The sequence below is a fragment of the Trichomycterus rosablanca genome, chromosome 4 (genome assembly GCF_030014385.1).
Source record: "Trichomycterus rosablanca isolate fTriRos1 chromosome 4, fTriRos1.hap1, whole genome shotgun sequence".
Taxonomy (NCBI): domain Eukaryota; kingdom Metazoa; phylum Chordata; class Actinopteri; order Siluriformes; family Trichomycteridae; genus Trichomycterus; species Trichomycterus rosablanca.
Window position 1 is genome coordinate 35,584,269 of NC_085991.1, and position 20,848 is coordinate 35,605,116.

A 20,848-nucleotide genomic window follows, 5' to 3' on the forward strand; every position below is an offset into this window, starting at 1 on the left:
CAATGAGTGACACTCGAGAGCTATAACAATTTTGGGTTGGGAAAATTGTGTATTTGTGTCAGCAGGTATAAACTGTTTGTGTGGTTGTGACTGTGCATTGGGCATTGAGGATAGAACATGGAGGCTGTGTAGGACAGGATCTGCTGATTAATGCTTGTGGTGCACTTATCTGTATATACAAAAGTTACAGGTACAGTGAAAAAATAAGGGATTACCTGGCCCGCTGAGATCAATGCTCACTATTGTATTGCTCAGGCAGCTTAGCCTTTCTAACAAACAAGCATGTTTCTTATCCAGACTAGAAACTCTTTCTGATGAAAGCTGTGTGACTCAGCATTGTTCGCTTCATGTATTTATGCATTTTCTGTTGGAAGCTGGGAGAGTTATGGTCAGCATGGGGCAGACATGGGTAGCAGGGTGTAAACAGAATTCTTCATTAAGATAAGGAGCTGAAGCTCAGCTCTGATAAATGCACAAGCTGCTTTGCCACAGCTATTTGTCTCTTCCAGCCAAAAGAGGTTTCATCATTGCTCCCTCTTTCTCTTCCTCTACCATTTTCCACTTTATAACCACTTCACTTGTCATCTACTTCAGTTTTCTTTGATTTCACACCTTCTTTCAAATTGCACGTCTGCACATGCACCTTTCAAAAGATCAGTGATCAATCACTAGAGAATTTTTAGATTTGTAAAAGAACCTCCACTAATTATGGTTGCTATGCTGGATTTATTTTTGAATAGTCCTTAGGAGTCAAGTATGTGACGCAAAGCCTATTGCTTTAGTAAAAGTAACAATAGTCACTTTATAGCAGAGCTTCAATGGGTGGAACAAACCAAAATTAATTAGGTGTAACCACTTATAATAGCTGTGTTGAGCTATCTAAATTGTTCTTGTTTGATTGGTTTATTGCAAACAGCTGAAAGCTTGTACATTTTGCTAATAATACATAATAGTAATAATAAAACAGAGACAGTGATAGCCTAGTGGGTAGAGCTTTGGGCTATCAAGGTTAAGAATTCAAATCCCGGCTTTGCCATGTAGCCACTGTTGGTCCCTTGAGCAAGGCCCTTAACCCTCTTTGCTCCTGGGGCGCCGTACAATGGCTGACCCTGTGCTTCCAAACAAGCTGGTATATGCAAAGAAAGAATTTCATTGTACTGTACATCTGTATATGTATATATGACAAATAAAGGCATTCTAGAAACCTAATTTGCAGTGGGGCTTGAATAATTTTGATTGTGACTGTACATTTTTAACATAATACATTATTAAATTTGATGTCTAGTTTTATAAGTTTAAAGTTGAAAAACTTTGTTGAATAAACTGGATATATGCACTTAACATATTCAATATGCATTTACATTTTCAGCATTTAGCAGACGCCTTTATCCAAAGCGACTTACAGTACTGTGACAGTATACAGGCTGAGCAATTGAGAGTTAAGGGCCTTGCAACCTGGCAGTGGTGGGGCTTGAACCAGTGACCTTCTGATTACTAGTCCAGTACCTTAACAACTAGGCTACAGCTGCCTACATATAAAAACACACCTGTTTTTCCTCACAGTAAAAAACAGCAAGAAACACTAGAGCAGCGATTTTACTGTATATTTTTACATATATTAATAAAAAAAATCAAACTTTAAAATAGATACAAGTTAACTGTAGATGGAAATTGCTAAGCATTATTTCAATAGATCATGGTGACTTCATGGTCACTTAAACATAAGTCTAAATTGGAATTAAAAAGCAACAGTTTACTGTCAGAGTAGTGAATAGTCCTCATGAGTCAATTATGAGATGCATTATTCCTTTAGTAAACAATTGTAACTCTAGAGTAGAGCTTCACTGGGGAAAACAAACAATACAAATTTCGAGTAACGCTTTATATTTTCCATCAGCTAAGGAATGGAACTTTTATCCATTCCAGTGAGGTTACAAGAAATATTTCAGTTTGAGAAGTCAAGCAAAGCATACCTTTGTTCACAATTAATACCAGTTTATCATTGCAAAAACAATGCTCATGGAATTCACAATGATTCATTATGACATATTATCTTACATAATACAAATAACATGATGCACTGGGCGCTCGCTGTGGTAATAGCAGTCTGTTACAGTAGCTCACCACTGCTAAGACATGACTGGCTATATCTGAGGGGGGTGGGGAATGTTTGGTCAAAAAATGCCAAAACAATCAATGTATTTTTGATGTGTTCCCATGGAAACTGGACCCACTACTGGACAAGTGTATTCAGTACTTAGTAGAGCAACCTTTTTGTTGTTATGACTTGCTGCATATGTGATGCATAGCCAGACACTAAATAGCCAGACTGCTCTTGTTTGATTGGTTCATTGCAAACAGCTGAAAGTTTGTAAAGGTTACTCATAAACCTAATTTGCAATAAGGGATGAATTATTTTCAATTGCAAAGGTATGTATTCTTTATGTAATACATTTTTATTTAGTGTTTAAACACATTTTCATCAATTAAATTTTTTGGTTATTAGTTTTGTTAATATTTATAGTTTTATTAGTTTGAGTTAAAAACTTAAATAAACTGGATAAATGCACTTAACATATATTAAAAAATACACTTTACTTGTTTTTGTCTTACAGTTGAAAACAGCAAGAAACACTAGCGCAACTATTTTCATATTTCTAGTCTCCACACTAAAACACTTCTCTATAAACTATATTAAAAAAGAACCATGACCTTTAAGACTTTAACTGACATTTGAAATAATTTAATATGTTAATCTAATCAAATATATAACAACATTATTTATTTACTAATGTTTAAGCATTTATTTATTTTCATCAATTACCTTATTCTATTTGGGGTCAAGGAGGATATTTCTCATTTGAAAACATGGATGCAAAGCAAAAATACACCCTGGACAGATCTCCAATCCATATTTGGTCAACAAATACACAGTTTTACTGGCATGCACCTAGAAGCAAAGTAGCCAAGCCAGCTTTTAAATATTTTTGGGAGGTTGGAGGAAACCAAAGTACCCAAAAGAAACCTCCACAGACAGCTGGCAACTATTTACAGACAGTGATGACAAATAAAGGCGAGAAATAAAAACCAATTCTTCAGGACTCTGCTTAATCCTCATCAGGATTCAGGATGGGTTCAGAGCATGAACAGAAGCACATGAATAACCCCTAGATGGGTGGCAACCCATTATAGTGTGTGATACATTTACTCATTTACTCACACCTAACCCAATGTAGAGCAGCCAGTCCTCCTTCTGTGAGTTTCTGGCAAGTGGCGTTATTAGATTATCTCTCAAATACTGACTGGGACCATCTGTGCTCTCTGAATATCCTTAATTATTTGTGGCACGAATTTTACAAGAAACATTCATTTAAGGTTTAGGTTCATGTTGACCACATAATTGCAGCAGATTTTTCAGCTATGCAATCATGATGTGAATTACCCGATTGGGTGACTCGTGTCATGTTCATTGAACCAGTTGGAGATAATGTGCTTTGTGACAAAGAGCATTATTATGCTGGGAGCCGCCAGGATAAGATGGGTAAACTGTAGACATAAAGGGTTTAACCTAGTCGTCAGCAATCCTCAGATAGGCTGTGGCATTTACACAATGCCTTACAGGTAGTAAGGGACTCACACCATTACACCAACAATATCTGCCTAAACTGTTGATAATAGGCAAACTGGATCCATGGAAACATGCTGTTCTGTCAAATTCTGATCTATCAAATTTCTACCATCTGCATGCTGCAGCAAAAACCTAGATTTCTTAGACCAGACCAAGCTTTCTTTGATTCTTTTTTGCTCAACACTGTAGTAAAAATAGTTATTTAGATTACTGTAGCCTTCCTGTCAGCACTCACTGTTCAAACCCCTCAAACCTCTATAATCAACAGCTGTTACCACCAATACAACAGCAACAACCATGTCACAGACAAAGCCACTGAGATCACATTTTCTTCTCATTCTAAAGTTTGATGTAAACATTAGTTAAAGCTCACGATCCTTGCCATTATAACTTTATGGATTGTGAAGGCGAATTGTGACTGACGGATTTACTAATGACATAAACGAGCATTTGTATCTGCTGAGTATTCTGTAGATTACAGTCTCTGGAATAATACTCAAAGCTTTTGCATTATTAGTTCTTTATGTAGTTAGTCCTTATGTCCTGTTGAAAGGGGCACTGAAAAGCCCCCTACAAACACACACACACACACACACACACACACGCACACACAAATCATATTTAAATTATTATACACCGATCAGGCATAACATTAAAACCACCTCCTTGTTTCTACACTCACCGTCCATTTTATCAGCTCCACTTACCATATAGAAGCACTTTGTAGTTCTACAATTACTGACTGTAGTCCATCTGTTTCTCTACATACCTTTTTTAGCCTGCTTTCACCCTGTTCTTTAATGGTCAGGACCACCACAGACCTGGTATTATTTAGGTGGTGGATGATTCTCAGCAGTGCAGTGACACTGACATGGTGGTGGTGTGTTAGTGTGTGTTGTGCTGGTATGAGTGGATCAGACACAGCAGCGCTGCTGGAGTTTTTAAATACAGTGTCCACTCACTGTCCGATCTATTAGACACTCCTACCTAGTTGATCCACCTTGTAGATGTAAAGTCAGAGACGATCGCTCATCTATTGCTGCTGTTTAAGTTGTTAATCTTCTAGACCTTCATCAGTGGTCACAGAACGCTGCCCACAGGGCTGGATATTTGTGGTTAGTGGACTATTCTCAGTCCAGCAGGGACAGTGAGGTGTTTAAAAACTCCATCAGCACTGCTGTGTCTGATCCACTCATACCAGCACAACACACACTAACACACCATGTCAGTGTCACTGCAGTGCTGAGAATGACCCACCAGCCAAGTAATACCTACTCTGTGGTGGTCCTGTGGGGGTCCTGACCATTGAAGAACAGGGTGAAAAAAGACTAAAAAAGTATGTAGAGAAACAGATGGACTACAGTCAGTAATTGTAGAACTACAAAGTGCTTCATATTGGAAAGTGGAGCTGATAAAATGGACAGTGAGTGTAGAAACAAGGAACAAGGAGGTGGTCATAATGTTATGCCTCATCGGTGTATGTAACATGCTTAATGATTAAAGGACACTTACTTACGCTGAGCTCACCAATTTGGAAGTGTGTCTGTTGTGATTTGTAGCCGAGTGGTTAAGGTACAGGACTAGTAATCAGAAGGTCACTGGTTCAAGCCCCACCACTGCCAGGTTGTCGCTGTTGGGCCCTTGCACAAGGCCCTTAACTCTCAATTGCTTAGACTGTATACTGTCACAGTACTGTAAGTCGCTTCGGATAAAAGCATCTGCTAAATGCTGAAAATGTAAATGATGCTTGCTTATTTCCAAAGTTGAACAGAAAAGTTATTATCTTCTTCTCTAACTAGTAATTATAATTCATAAAGCCTTTATAAATTTCCTTTCTTTTTCAACTTTTCTCTGTTTTACTTTTATACTTGTTCACTGTTTCTGTCATACACACCCACCACTTATGCCATCTTCGCCTTTTCACATTGTGAACGTTTTTCCATGTGTGATCAGAGATTATCTTGCATCAACCCCGCATTGTCATTCAGCTGTTAATTAGCTGCTATAGTTGTTACGCAGCCAATCAGGCATCTCGGCATTCAACAAGGGTCGCTATATTTACATCAGATAACAGCATGATGGGGAGTGGGTGAGAGGGAAAGAGGGGGTGTTGCAGCGATGCTTATTATAATACAGAATTTGAGGCTGGTGCCAAACGAACAAATGGCATGATATGATCGGGTTTATTAATCCTGATATGATAAGCCTCATAATGATGCATAAGGCCCTAAATCTCATTCCACCCGTGAGTAATTCGAGGGGAATTTCACATCTCATTTCCATTTGCTGCACACATATGTTGCATGGCTTCCTTCCTGCCTGCTGTACATCTTGATTAGATTTGGCCCTGTGTGCGTTAACAATGGGTATTTAACCTCTGAAGGCTGAGTAAGGCCTTCATAAGGGCAAAACAGACAAACTCATTGAAATGTGAATGATACAGTTAATTACCATATGAGGCTATAATCAAAGCCGACATACAGACCATGATAAATGCCATAATTTAGTAAGATTATAGTCTTTCATTCTGCCCACCATCCATATCGCTTCATCGCTTCTTCAAAGCCCACTTATTCTTTCAACCCATGACAAAAATGCCCTGCCCACCAGCTTTAGGGCAGCTGCTGCCACTAAAGCAGCATGTACAATTTGAGTAGCTGATATCCAGGTGAACACAATCGTGATTGGGCATTGTTGTTTATGCTGTGGGCACTATTGCTTCAGTTTGATTACATCAAAATGAACTCACCAGTCTGGCAAAGCAGGTTTGCAAGTAAATGGAACAAGAACACCTTTACATCACACACACACATAAGTAATCTGGTTTACAGTTACAGTAACTAAGAGTAATACTGGCATGCATACTAAAAGTTAAAAAGTATGACAATAAAAGACAGCCATGATTTGTAACTTTGACCAATATTTAATAAAAACAGTAAAAATACAAGATATTTAATGCTAAATAAACAGTTTTGTTGGTTATAAATACAAAAATTTTTTACTGCAACATGTCTCAAATAGGGCAGATGCATGATTGCTATATCACCTTTTCTTTGAAAAGTTATTTGTAGTAGCTTCAGAACTGAGTACACAAATGTCTGATGTTGTGAATGTTCATCTTTGATTGCTATTACATCTCAAAATATGCTTCAATAATGCTTCAAAAGCACCTCAACATTTTAACGGGAATTCACATCAATCAAATTAGTATGAGGCGTTTAATTGCTGTTTTAGAAGGTCCTGGGTTCGATCCCCAGGTGGAGCGGTCTGGGTTCTTTCTGTGTGGTCAGGACCCCCACAGGACCACCAGAGAGCAGGTATTATTTAAATGGTGGGTCATTCTCAGCACTGCAGTGACACTGACATGGTGGTGGTGTGTTAGTGTGTGTTGTGCTGGTATGAGTGGATCAGACACAGCAATGCCGATGGAGTTTTTAAACATCTTACTGTCCCTGCTGAACTGAGAATAGTCCACCAACCAAAAATATATCCAGCCAACAGCGCCCTGTGGGCAGTGTCCTGTGACCACTGATGAAGATCTTAAAGATGACCAACTCAAACAGCAGCAATAGATGTGTGATCGTCTCTGACTTTACATCTACAAGGTGGACCAACTAAGTAGGAGTGTCTAATAGAGTGGACACGGTATTTATAAACTCCATCAGCACTGCTGTGTCTGATCCACTCATACCAGCACAACACACACTAACACACTAACACCATGTCATTGTCACTGCAGTGCTGAGAATGATCCACCACCTAAAGAATACCTGCTCTGCAGTGGTCCTGGAAGAGTCCTGACCATTGAAGAACAGCATGAAAGGGGGCTAACAAAGCATGCTGAGAAACAGATAGACTACAGTCAGTAATTGTAGAACTACAAAGTGCTTCTATATGGTAAGTAGAGATACAATGGACACAGAGTGTAGAAAAAAGGAGGTTTTGATGTTATGGCTGATCAGTGTATATTCTTGAAGTCATTCTTTAACATAAGAAAGACAAGAGAACACAATTCAAAAATTGTTTTGACCTTGATAAAACGTTACAATCAGTTGGAACTATAAGAAACTTATCTGGATGAGGACCCACGTATGTTTTGCTTTCACACACAGTACTGAGAATAGTAAGTAAAGCTAAATAATACCCAAGGATCACTGTTGGTGAGTAACAGAAAAAGTAGCATCTTGGGTTCACCAAGTCAATTACATAATCAGCATTCAGACACCATCTTTATGCCAACAGGAAGGTTTGCCAAGAAAAACTAACTTTTCTATTTACTAATCACATAGAAAAGCACTATTACGATCTATTGTCAGATGAAAGGAAAATTAAGCTTTGTGGCAACAAACACTCAAGGTGGGTTTGGCATAAAAAGAAAGATGACTACACTAATGCCCACTCTTATGTCAAGTGGAAAGATGTTATGGGGCTGTTTTCCTTCAAAGGCCCTGTAAACTCATTAGGGCACATGGCATGTCTTAGCAGAACATTTTTAATCAAGATCTGTCTGCTTCTGCCAAGAAACTAAAATGGGTCATCCAGATGAATACAAAAATAGTTTACCAAATTTAAAATCAAGCTTCAGTCATGGCCAGCAAAATGTCCTGATCTAAACCCTGTAGAGAACCTGTGGGGTGAGCCAAAGAGGAGAGTGCTAGGAAAATGTTACAGGAAAAAATAACACTGTTTTATTTGGGAGATGTAATTGTGGCACATGTGATTTAGTTAAAATATATACCGACCAGGCATAACATTATGACCCATAATAACACTGATTATCTCTTCATCACGGCACCTGTTAGTGGGTGGGATATATTAGGCAGCAAGTGAACATTTTATCCTCAAAGTTGGTGTGTTAGAAGCAGGAAAAATGGGCAAGCGTAAGGATTTGAGAGAGTTTGACAAGGGCCAGATTGTGATGGCTAGACGACTGGGTCAGAGCATCTCCAAAACTGCAGCTCTTGTGGGGTGTTCCCGGTCTGCAGTGGTCAGTATCTATTAAAAGTGGTCCAAAGAAGGAACAGTGGTAAACTGGTGACAGGGTCATGGGCGGCCAAGGCTCATTGACGCACGTAGGGAGCGAAGGCTGGCCCGTGTGGTCCGATCCAACAGACGAGCTACTGTAACTCAAATTGCTGAAGAAGTTAATGCTGGTTCTGATAGAAAGGTGTCAGAATACACAGTGCATTGCAGTTTGTTGCGTATGGGGCTGCATAGCCGCAGACCAGTCATGCTGACCCCTGTCTATTGCCGAAAGTGCCAACAATGGGCACGTGAGCATCGGAACTGGACCACGGAGCAATAGAAGAAGGTGGCCTGGTCTGATAATTCACGTTTTCTTTTACATCACTTGGATGGCCGGGTGAGTGTGCGTCGCTTACCTGGGGAACACATGGCACCAGGATACATTATGGGAAAAAAGCAAGCCGGTGGAGGCAGTGTGATGCTTTCGGCAATGTTCTGCTTTGTCCTGCCATCCATGTGGATGTTACTTTGACACGTACCACCTACCTAAGCATTGTTGCAGACCATGTACACTCTTTCATGGAAACTGTATTCCCTGATGGCTGTGGCCTCTTTCAGCAGGATAATGCGCCCTGCCACAAAGCAAACATGGTTCAGGAATGGTTTGTGGAGCATAACAACGAGTTTGAGGTGTTGACTTGAACTCCAAATTCCCCAGATCTGCAGCTAACATCTTTGTGCCAGATACGACAGCACACCTTCATGGGTCTAGTAGAGTCCATGTCTCGACGGGTCAGGGCTGTTTTGGCAGCAAAAAGGGGACCAACACAATATTAGGAAAGTGGTCATAATGTTATATCTGATCGGTGTATATATTTCGGTGTATATAAATTTCACTGGTTTGTTGTTCTTTAAGCAAATCCACACTCTATTTTATATTACACTAAAACAAGCTTCTTAGGTTTCATGAAACATCTTGTGCCAACATCAACATCAGCTACTTCCCCATAGGCCCTTACCCACTTCTCGTCTTAAAAAAGCAAACTAAATTTATTTACGGGTTAATTCAATATGTGCAGAATCAGCTGAGGCCTATTAATAAATAATGACATCAAAAAGCGTGTCATTTACACAGTGGCCAGGGTGCCCGAGACTTGTCTTTATTTCCTTTCCAAAATAACTGTGAATTGGCCCTGTGCCCTGATCAAACATAAGTCTGCCAGTAATAATAGCTTAGAGAGACACACTGCATCTTTTATGAGCAAATGTTTGACTCATATTGGCTTCATCTTTTTTGAATTAAGTTTTCTGAAGTGCTGCTTTTTAAAGATCTGGTTTTGTTGATTCAGTCTAGATCCCACAAAATTGTCTAATACTTTCATAATAAGAACTTTTTAATAAGATTAAGCTAGAACAAAGCAACAAACACTAAATTAAGGGTTTCTCAAACTTTTGGGCCATTTTAAACAATAGGCGTTAATATGACGCTTCTTGATTATTACCTTCACTATATTTTGAAATTCAACTGCCAGGATTTGCTTCACTCAGCCACAAGAGAAGTGTGGCCAAGCACTAATGTTAAGCAATAAAGCCTGGCCCAGAGTCAGTGCCCAAATTCATCTTAGACATTTACATTTTCAGCATTTAGCAGACGCCTTTATCCAAAGCGACTTACAGTACAGTTACAGTATACAATCTGAGCAATTGAGGGTTAAGGACCTTGCTTAAGGGCCCAACAGCAGCAACCTGGCAGTGGTGAGGTTTGAACCAGCGAGCTTTCGATTACTAGTCCTGTACCCTAACCACTAGGCTACAGCTTGCTCTTAGACATGTTAATGTCAGGACTGTGTTCAGACCACTAAAGTTTTTTCACACCAAACTGAGCAAATCATTTCCTTGTAGACCTTAATTTGTGCTTGTGACCATAGAAAAACTGCTTTTAAAAAAAGTCTTCACAATCTACTGAATGCCATTGAATGCTGTAGCACTGGGTTTATTTCTTTAATGGACAAAAGAGCGTCAATATACAATTTGTAGCACACTAATAAGACTAATAAGAAAATTGTTTAGTACAGTAGTATGCAGTTTGGGACACTGCCTGCTACAATTGCCATCATTACTTTGAGCTCTGTCTTCAGAGGGCATAGAAAGTTTGGTTTTAACCTAGTAAAATAGCCTTTCCTGCCAAATGTCCACCTAAAGACTGGTAATGTTTGTGGCTGAAGTAATAAAACAAACTGATTTTAAAAATTGTTTAACTGTCCATATATATTGCTAGGGCAGTAACCTAAGTAATTAATCTTTCTGGAAAAAAGGCAAAAGTGTATTATGCCCCCATGCACACTAAATACCCACTGTCAAGAATGGTGGAGGATCTTTGGGACTGGTTTTCCTCCAAAGGCCCTAGGAACTTAGCCTTCATTTGTCATATACACATGTACAGTAAACTGAAATTCCTTTTCCGCATATCCCAGCTTGTTTGGCAGCTGGGGTCAGAGCACAGGGACAGCCATTGTACTGGAGCAGAGAGGGTTAAGGGCCTTGCTCAAGTGCCTAATAGTGTCTGCATAGCAGAGGCTGGATTTACCTTATGATTGATATCCCAAAGCTCTACCCACTAGGCTACCACTGTCCCACAGTGGGAATTATGTATTTCATGACATACCAGCTAATTGTAGGTGAAATTATGGCCGTCACTGCCAGGATGCCTAAACTGGGCTATGGTTGGATTTTCCAGCAGTGATAAGACAGCTGACAATGTAATAAGACAGAATTATGCTTTTTGGCACGGCTTTTCCAGTGTGCTAACCCAAACCCTATAGAAAATTGTAATGTAAGTTGAAGAGTTCACAAGAAAATACCAAGGAACCTGGAAGATTCAAATATCGAGAATTTGAATGCTTACTCTTATTGGGCACTAAAGAAAAGTCAGTGCTGTTATATTGGCAAAGAAAGGTCACACTAAGTATCCACTGCAGGTGTGCCAATTATTGTCAAACATGATTTTTATTTATTTATTTATTTTTATTTTATCTGCCATTAGAGGAGAAAACCTAGCACTGTAATGTTGGCAAAATAAGGCTGCATATTAAATACTAATAAATAATATAAAATGCATTTTCTGTAAGTCAGGATTTCCCCATTATTTTTAGTAATAGCCAGTTAATAATTTTAACATTTAAAATCAGAATTTTTTTCACCCATAAATCTGAAGCTGTCTGTGTGTGCAAAAACGTCATGATTTTTTGAATTACTGTACAGTATGTGCCAATGCATGGCACCTTTGAATTGTGAACATTTACCCTGTCTTTTGATTACTTCCTGCAGGTAAAAATAGCTAAGCACATGCACACACACTGCAGCTGGGGAGAAAAGGTGTGCTAGCAGGTGAGAATTACAGTTCTACACTTGCATTATTTACATTTTAAACACACCATTTTTCTTTTCTAATAAGCAATCAGTTCAGTGACAGAAGCATGAAAGTGGCACATTTCTTTATACAGTACATTAAAACCTTGACATCTGGCTGCCTGCAAGGTGTCTCTGTGTAACCTCGCTAATTAAATTCTAACAAAGGAAACTAACAAGGGTAATGGCACAGATGTCATGCAGACCTCTGAAGCTGATCACAGACTGTCAGTTGTTTCTAAAAATTATGCCTTAATGCAAATCTGCTCTCTCTGATCTGCTGATAATTCATATAATCATACGCAATGATATGTAACACTATAAAGTGTAAAACAGAGATGAGTGTTGTGATCAAAAGCCATGATCTAGTATTAGTATTAGTAGTACTCATAGTTACTTGCATTAGGTATGCTTACCAAAAGAATGTGGACACCTGAGCAGGGTCAGCCTATGTACGGTGCCCCTGGAGCAGAGAGGGTTAAGGGCCTTGCTCAAGGGCCCAACAGTGGCTGCATGGCAGAACTGGGATTTGAACCACTGTCCCTTTGAGCATGTATACTGCATTCACTCACTCACTCACTCACTTTCTTAACCGCTTATCCAATTAGGGTTGCGAGGGGGTGCTGGAGCCCAGCTTTTCAATGGGCGCAAGGCACACAGTAACACCCTGTACGGGGTTCCAGTCTATCGCAGGGCAAAAACACACACATTCACACACCCATTCACCTGTAGGGCAATTCAGTGTCTCCAATTTACCTGACTGCATGTTTTTGGACTGTGGGAGGAAACCGGAGCTCCCGGAGGAAACCCACACAGACACGGGGAGAACATGCAAACTCCACACAGAAAGGACCCAGACCGCCCCGCCTGGGGATCGAACGCAGGACCTTCTTGCTGTGAGGCGACAGTGCTACCCACTGAGCCAGATTGCCACCCATACTGTATTCAGTGCAAGCAATTGAGGGTTAAGTGGCAACCTGGTAGAAGTGGAGCTAAAACCAGTGACCTTCTGATTACCAGTCGTGTAGCTAAGCTACCTCTGCTTTCCATTAATTAATTATGGTGTTTGCTGTTTGTGTGCTTTTTCCAGCATGTTTCCACAAAATCCATAATAAACCAATAAAAAACTCTGTCATTTATAGACAGACAAAAGTGGCAGAAATCATTAAAATCCCAGAAGTGTCTGTTACAATGGCATGTAAATATTTGACCCCATGCAGTTCTTCTGTAATTTAAAAAGGTTTCAGTTAAAATCTAATCAAAAACTGGAAACATGCTCAAAGGTTAGCAGCTAACATTTAGCTTTATTTATTTATATAATGTCAAAAATAAAATACATTACAGGTTTTTACTCTAGGCATACGTACACGATTGTAATATTTTAAAAGGACATTAAATGCAGGCAGCAGTGACATGATGCATAATAAAATGTTAATAAATAATTAAAGCAAAGTGGGCAACAAAAGCCCCTGCATGCCCTCTCAAAAAGAATTCATATTTTAACAGCTTTTGGTGACTTAGACTGCTGGTTTATTGTCGTGACACAGTAAAACAGGACATGAATTCTTTAAGAGAAACATATTTTTAAGGAAACATTAACAGTGGAAAAAAAAAGAACTTTTTTTCACATTATTTAAAAGCCTCTTTCTGTTCTACCTTAATGGCCGTAGCTCTGAATTATTGAGTTCAGGAGTTACTTCCTATTAATTTAATCACATTAAATAAATGATGTGCTTCCAAATTTGTCAAAACAGTTTGAGGAAGGACTCTCTGTTCCAGCATGATTGTGCCCCTGAGCACAAAGCAAGAGGAGGAACTTGAGTAGCCTGCACAGAGCCCTGTCCTCAACCTCACTGAACACCTTTGGGCTAAAGGACATTAATTGATGACAGTTCTTTCAGGTCTCATCAAACATCAATGTATGACCCCACAAATGCTCCTCTGACTACATGGGTAAATAAGCCAGACTTAAATCATGCCTAAATGTTTCCCATAAGAGTGGAGGCTGTTATAGCTCGGAACCGAGACTATATACTATAAAACACCCAACAAGTTGTCCTTTTGTAAGAAAGATACAAGAACAAATAGGCTGTTATTTCCTTATAATAGGGCAGTTGGAGGGTGTACTATTTTATTGTAACCATGAACCTAATGCTGCATTCATTTTTATTTTCCAAACCATGTAGCATATTAAGAACTGCACAATTACCAGGAATAGTTTGTTTTTTACATCTACTTTAGACTGGAGCAAACAAGAATCTAATTATGCATTTTACTGTAAAACAAACCAAATCTTATGAACTATAAATATCTTTTTATAATCACTACTGAGGTTGTGTAATTGTGTACCAGTTTGTAGATTGTGTCTGAAACTTTTAAGCTTATTTGTATCGTATCGATTTCTCTTTCTTCTAAACCCTTGCTGCTTTGTTAGTTCCTCATTGTCAACTCTGCATACTTATAGTACCTTTAAAGTTTTGAACTTTCAACATACAATTAAACTGGGGTAAAATCCATAGCATTATTGATATAGCTCTAGTACAGTAATAACACTCTAGCATGCTTCTGTTCAGCAAAGCACATTGATTTGAAATGTGCACTACTTCTGAATTTTTGGGTTAAATATGACCAGTTATATAACATATTTAGTGGACAAAATTTTATTCGACTGTGTTTAAGATTAGGGATGTAAATATTGTAAATTTCTTTTAACTGATAACTAACTGTCATTACGGATGATTAACCGAGAGCCTTATAACCTTATATCAAGTAATGGAAAAATAACACGAGTTTTATATCTACATTTATTTATTGCTATTATATATTTTATAATAGCAAAGCAAAATACTATGAGCAGGTTCAAAGCGCTAATTGACAAGCTAGTCATCAAATAGAGGTGCAGTCGGAATCTTTAAGCTCTTTCAGACAACATTAGTGCAGTTATTATAAGATGACAAGCAGAGTTCAACCTTTTTAATGTTGCATGATGCAATGTCCATATCTGAAAGCAAATGTTACACACTGCTGAGTTTAACATGCAGACAGACTCCATTCTAACACAAAACACTTTTTAAAATATATTTTTGTTTATGCATTTTCTCTGCTTTTAGTGTATCCAACTACCCAATTGCATTGCCGATCCCCGCCCTGATTGAGGAGAGCCGTGACTGACACACACCCCCTCTGACACATGTGCAGTATCCAACTGCATCTTTTCACCTGCACAAGGTGAGTTCAGCTTTGTGTACGGAAAGCCACACCCTGATGTATGAACTACAGCCAATCGTTGTTCATGTAGCCGCCCAGCTCAGCCGGATGAGTTCGAAATGACAGCTCTGGTGTGCTAGCGTGTTTTACCGTTGCGCCACCTGAGCGCCCCACAAAACACTTTTTAATGCATCATAGTTCAGCTCTTCCTAATTTAACTAATACAAATGCAGGTTTTTCTGTTTGGGTTATGGTAGGGCTCTCTGTAAACATGCATGATAAAGGTGGGTAAAGGTAAGTTCTAAATTAACTCTGGTCCACACTGGTCCTGCACTCTGTACTGATTAGAGATCTGTTAGTTTTAATCAAGGACCAGCTGTTAGAAATTCATGTGAATGACATGTTTAACTTAAAAAAATAATCAAACAGTGGCTTGTCGTTATCAGTTAAACTGATATCATATGTAAAACCGAGTTAGTACACTTATGTTTGACCTGTAAATCAATGACAGAGATCTTCCTACAATATAACTTGCTTTTCCATTATAACACCACTGGACAAATAGCTGCAGTCAGTCAAATTAGTCTTTGAGGGTTATAAAAGTCTTCCAAAAAAGGGCTTTGTTTTAAGGTACAAAACTATATAACAATATATACACCGATGAGGCATAACATTAAAACCACCTCCTTGTTTCTACACTCACTGTCCATTTAATTAGCTTCACTTACCATATAGAAGCACTTTGTAGTTTTACATTTACTGACTGTAGTCTCTCATCTGTTTCTCTACATACTTTTTTAGCCTGCTTTCACCCTGTTCTTCAATGGTCAGGACCACCACAGGACCACCACAGAGTGGGTATTACTTGGGTGGTGGATCATTTTCAGCACTGAAGTGACACTGACATGGTGGTGGTGTGTTAGTGTGTGTTGTGCTGGTCTGAGTGGATAAGACACAGCAGCACTGATGGAGTTTTTAAACACCTCACTGTCACTGCTGGACTGAGAATAGTCCACCAACCAAAAATATATCCAGCCAACAGCGCCCCGTGGGCAGCGTCCTGTGACCACTGATGAAGGTTTAGAAGATGACCAACTCAAACAGCAGCAATAGATGATCGATCATCTCTGACTTTACATCTACAGGGTAGATCAACTAGGTAGGAGTGTCTAATAGAGTGGACAGTGAGTGGACACGGTACTTAAAAACTCCAGCAGCGCTGCTGTGTCTGATCCACTCATACCAGCACAACACACACTAACACACCACCACCATGTGTCAGTGTCACTGCAGTGCTGAGAATGATCCACCACCTTAATAATACCTGCTCTGTAGTGGTCCTGTGGGGGTCCTAACTATTGAAGAACAGGGTGAAAGCAGGCTAAAAAGGTATATAGAGAAACAGATGGACTACAGTCAGTAATTGTAGAACTATAAAGTGCTTCTATATAGTAAGTGGAGCTGATAAAATGGATAATGCGTGTAGAAACAAGGAGGTGGTTTTAATGTTATGGCTGATCGTGTATATTGAGAGTTCAGAGTCATGAAATGAGTGGAATACAACTGGAAATATCTTCCACTTTTTTGTTTGTTACCACTCAGCTTTCATCTCTAGGTCTCCGTCCAGTTTGGGAAAGGACAGTACTCAGTTCATTGAGAAGACTTTGAGGCATTTGGACAGTAGCAGCTTCTAGCATAGCTTTTTTCTGTGGGGGTTTGGAATAATTGTTTGAGGATATAAACTCTCCAGTCTCCAGTGATCCGACAACATCCATTCTCTGTCTTTGTAATGGATTATATCCTCCACTAGCAGCTACTTGGGGTCCCGATACAGGGTCAGTTTTTTTATTCTTCTGCTTTATACAGTTCTCCAGCAATACGAGTCTTTGTTTATAATCACATTCCTCAGAGTTCCTAGACTTCACCATGTCAGAAGTGATATTCACGGCCAGTTTCTTGTTATCCTGTGAATGAAAGATGAAAGTCTATCAGCATCTCAATCTCAAAAACATATAAAAGCTTTAACAATACAATAAAAGTAAGATTCCAGCTCCACAGAAATAATAGTGGTCTGAAAATGCTTTAGGCCAGTATGGAGGTTTTTTGATCCTGACCTCTTTGCTGTGTTTGAATGCTGCACTCTCTGAACCCTGGTGAGATGAACCACGCTCTCTGCTGCTCTGCTGATCTGAAGACTTGCTTTTTGCTTTGAATTCAGGCCATAAGTCTGCTTGATGCTACAGAAAGATATACAAGTAAGTACCTACTGCTTATATAAAAACTGCTTATATGAAACATTTTCTTGATTTAAATCGATTAAATGATTCAAGGAAAAAAATCGTTTGGCTATTTCAGATAGTAAACAATTTTGTATTAGAGAAAAATGGTCAGAGCATTTAATTACAAAATACATTATTTATTCTAAAACCTTCAAATAAAAATAAATGATTTCTTTAAATGAAATATGTAAGAAAACAGACCAGATCAAAAACTCCACACCAGGAAAATGCACGCAGCAGCATGAATATTTTTATATAGTTTTGTATATAAAAACATTTTATAGTTTTATAGTTTTTTTATATTTTAAAAGTTTTTATACTGAGTTTCTATTCTGTTAGTTTAATTTTGTTTTATGTATAATATATACTTATAATTGACGTTTGGAGGACGAACAAAGTAAGAATTTCATTGTACTGCTGGTTCTTCTGTGCACATGACAGTAAAACTCTTGAATCTTGAAACACTTCAGTAAACCTTCAAATACTTCAAGTTTCATTGTTTCTTAAATATTTTTTAGCTGGAGTAGACGTTTTATTAAAATATAACTGCATGACTTCCTCATTACCATCAAAAAATTTAATTATTAATGATTATTAAGAATTATTATCATTAAAGAAAATAATTTTTTCAGAATATCTTGTTTTCTTTTCTTATTTCACCTCCTTTTTAGTTTGTTTATTGGGATTTTAACGTCATGTTTTACACTTTGGTTACATTCATAACAGGAACAGTAGTTACTCATTACACAAGGTTCTTCAGTTCACAAGATTATATCAAACACAGTCCTGGACAATTTTGTACCTCCAATTCACCTCACTTTCATGTCTTTGGACTGTGGGAGGAAACTGGAGCAAACCCACACAGACACGAGCAGAACATGAAAGGACTCCAAACAGAAAGGACCCGGACCGCCCCACCTGGGGATCGAACCCAGGACCTTCCTGCTGTGAGGTGACAGTGCTACCTACTGAGCCACCTCCTTATTAGTTAATGGTAGCATTATTATACATTTTATTATTTCACTTGTTTTCATTGGTTTGCTCTAGTTCAGGGGTGTCAAATTAATTTTCACCAAGGGCCACATCTGCACTATGGTGGCCCTCAAAAGGCCGACTGTAACGTATCCTGCTGTGATTGCAATCTGCCTTTTAAGTCTTTGACAAATTCTGTGTTTGGTGTCAAAATGCCAATTTAAACTGTATATTTATAATGTATATCTACATTTATATTGTACTCCTTTACCAGACACGACCTCATAACACAAGAGACATAACTGTTTTTCTTCTTGAACAGCAAACTTGTATTCATGTGCTCTAGTTGAAGTCACAATTATTTATGATATAAAAGCTAAGAAGCTCTGTTTAGATATAAGAAAGTCAATGATGGATGGTAAAAAAGCCATTTCTAAGCAAATTTAGGCCTAAGATGAACTACATAAACAACTGCTAAGTATATCAAACAGTGGTTGGGAAAAAACTCACCTCATGATTAAAGGAAATGTGTCCAACTGTGAGATTACATTACAAAATGTGCAGGAACATTCTGCACTTGTTTCTGAGAGACAAGTAGGTCCTTTTTCTTGCTGAGACATTCTTTGCTTTTACTATTTACTATGATCCTGTTCCTGGCATATGTCCTTATTTTAGCAACATACTGGCCTACCTGTACTTTTTTCTCCCAGTTCTTCTGCTGCTTGTCTATAAGAATCAAGCTTCAAAGAGCAGACTTTAAGAAATGGAGGAATTTAAGAAATGATTTCCTACCCTGTATTGTGGAATAATGAGATGTTTGACAATAAGTTGGGAGTACCTAATCAATATTAATGAGGTAAAAGACCATAAAATTTTAAAATACATCAATGTTTGCAGGAGAGGATAAAATGTGTCTGAATGCAGCAAAACCATTTTATAATTTGGTGATTCACAATTCATAGCAGGTATAAAAATTAATGCTGGAAATGTGCAGCATTTACAGAAAGTAATAAAGTAATTATTAATTATCAAGAAGCTGAAGAACTGTTTTAATTAGATGTTTAAATACTGTGTAATGAATCAAAAATGTCAAAGTTAAAAGTAAGAATGTCACACAAAATATTTATGTTTGCACTATACAGTTTTTTTATTATCACATAATTATGAGTTTTCTGAAGTGTAACTTGGTGTTTTTTTTTTCATCTAAATGTTTTGCTTTGTGTTTTTCTTGTTTTTATAGTGAAATCCTTATTGACCTTATATAATTACCTTAACTGAGGCCAGTGAGGCCTGTAGTTCTTTAGATGTTTGTTTGGGTTTATTTGTGACCTCCTGGATGAGTCATTGATGCATTTTTTATTACATTTTGGTATACTGGCCATTCCTGGAATGTTCCAAGTTTTCTCCATTTGCGAATAATGACTCACAATGTGGTTCCCAGAGACTTAGTACTGGTTTTATAAAGCCTTTCCAGACTAGTAGATTTTAATTACTCTGTATTTGAATCAATATAAAACATGGTATAATGTGCTGCTTTGAGACTTTCACATTACTAAACATGTTCTGCTTAATGTAAGTGATGTTTACATTCAGCAGGTCCAGCAGTAATCATGCTCTGTTGTAGCTATTAAATCTGAACACAACTGTCAGTTGAATTTGGTTTACAAGTTGAGTTAGTAGCTAAGTTTTTAAACACATTTAGAATTTGAAGCCTGAGACACACAACTGACAGAGCCATGTATAGACCTGTGCTCCATTATTTTTCCTATTAACCCTTTAATGGTCTCACCAAGAAAATAATGTTTAAAAAATAATTTATTTGCATTTCCTAGTTTCTTGGGACTATACCAACAACAATGAATATTTATGCACACAGTATTTTTTTAATGAGCCGCTACCAAACAGTTGAGATAATCACAAAAATTATTCTAATTTTCATGGATGATTTTTCAGCTGCTAGCTTTAAGTTGACATATAGGTTAAAATGGCTGTTTTCTTATAACCATCTACCAATATTTTTGAGTTTAACACCAGGGAGTCAACCAGGGAGTAGATACAGCCCAAACAAAATTATTTAAATACAGTTTATTTTTTACCCTAGTATTTAGACTCAAAGTAGGCTCAACCAAATGGTAAAGCAGACCATTAAAGGGTTTTAATGAGACTTTTTTGGGACAAGACGATACCTCGATGGCAATTTGTCTTTCTTTAAAATCCCAATACATGCCATAGGTACCCAAAGTCACCCATGCCGTGCACACTTATGCACCCACATACTATTATAGATGCTGGCTTTTGCATTTTTTTCTAATAACAGTCCAGATGTAGTTTTTTGTCTTTGGTACAAAGAACTTCATGTCCATTCGTCCCAAAAAGTTAAAATGTGAAA

General features: G+C 38.1%; 1 protein-coding gene across 1 annotated transcript in view; it reads right to left on the reverse strand.

The window, feature by feature from the left end:
• Nucleotides 1-16,726: 16,726 nt before the first annotated feature.
• The window catches only part of arap2 (ArfGAP with RhoGAP domain, ankyrin repeat and PH domain 2), a 141,548-nt gene continuing 137,426 nt past the window's right edge, over nucleotides 16,727-20,848 (reverse strand). The window contains exons 31-32 of the mRNA XM_062993578.1: nucleotides 17,323-17,445; nucleotides 16,727-17,172 (exon numbers count right to left, since the gene is read on the reverse strand). Coding sequence (XP_062849648.1) covers nucleotides 16,807-17,172; nucleotides 17,323-17,445 — 489 coding nt within the window. The 3' untranslated portion in view covers nucleotides 16,727-16,806. The remainder of the gene's footprint in view (nucleotides 17,173-17,322; nucleotides 17,446-20,848) is intronic.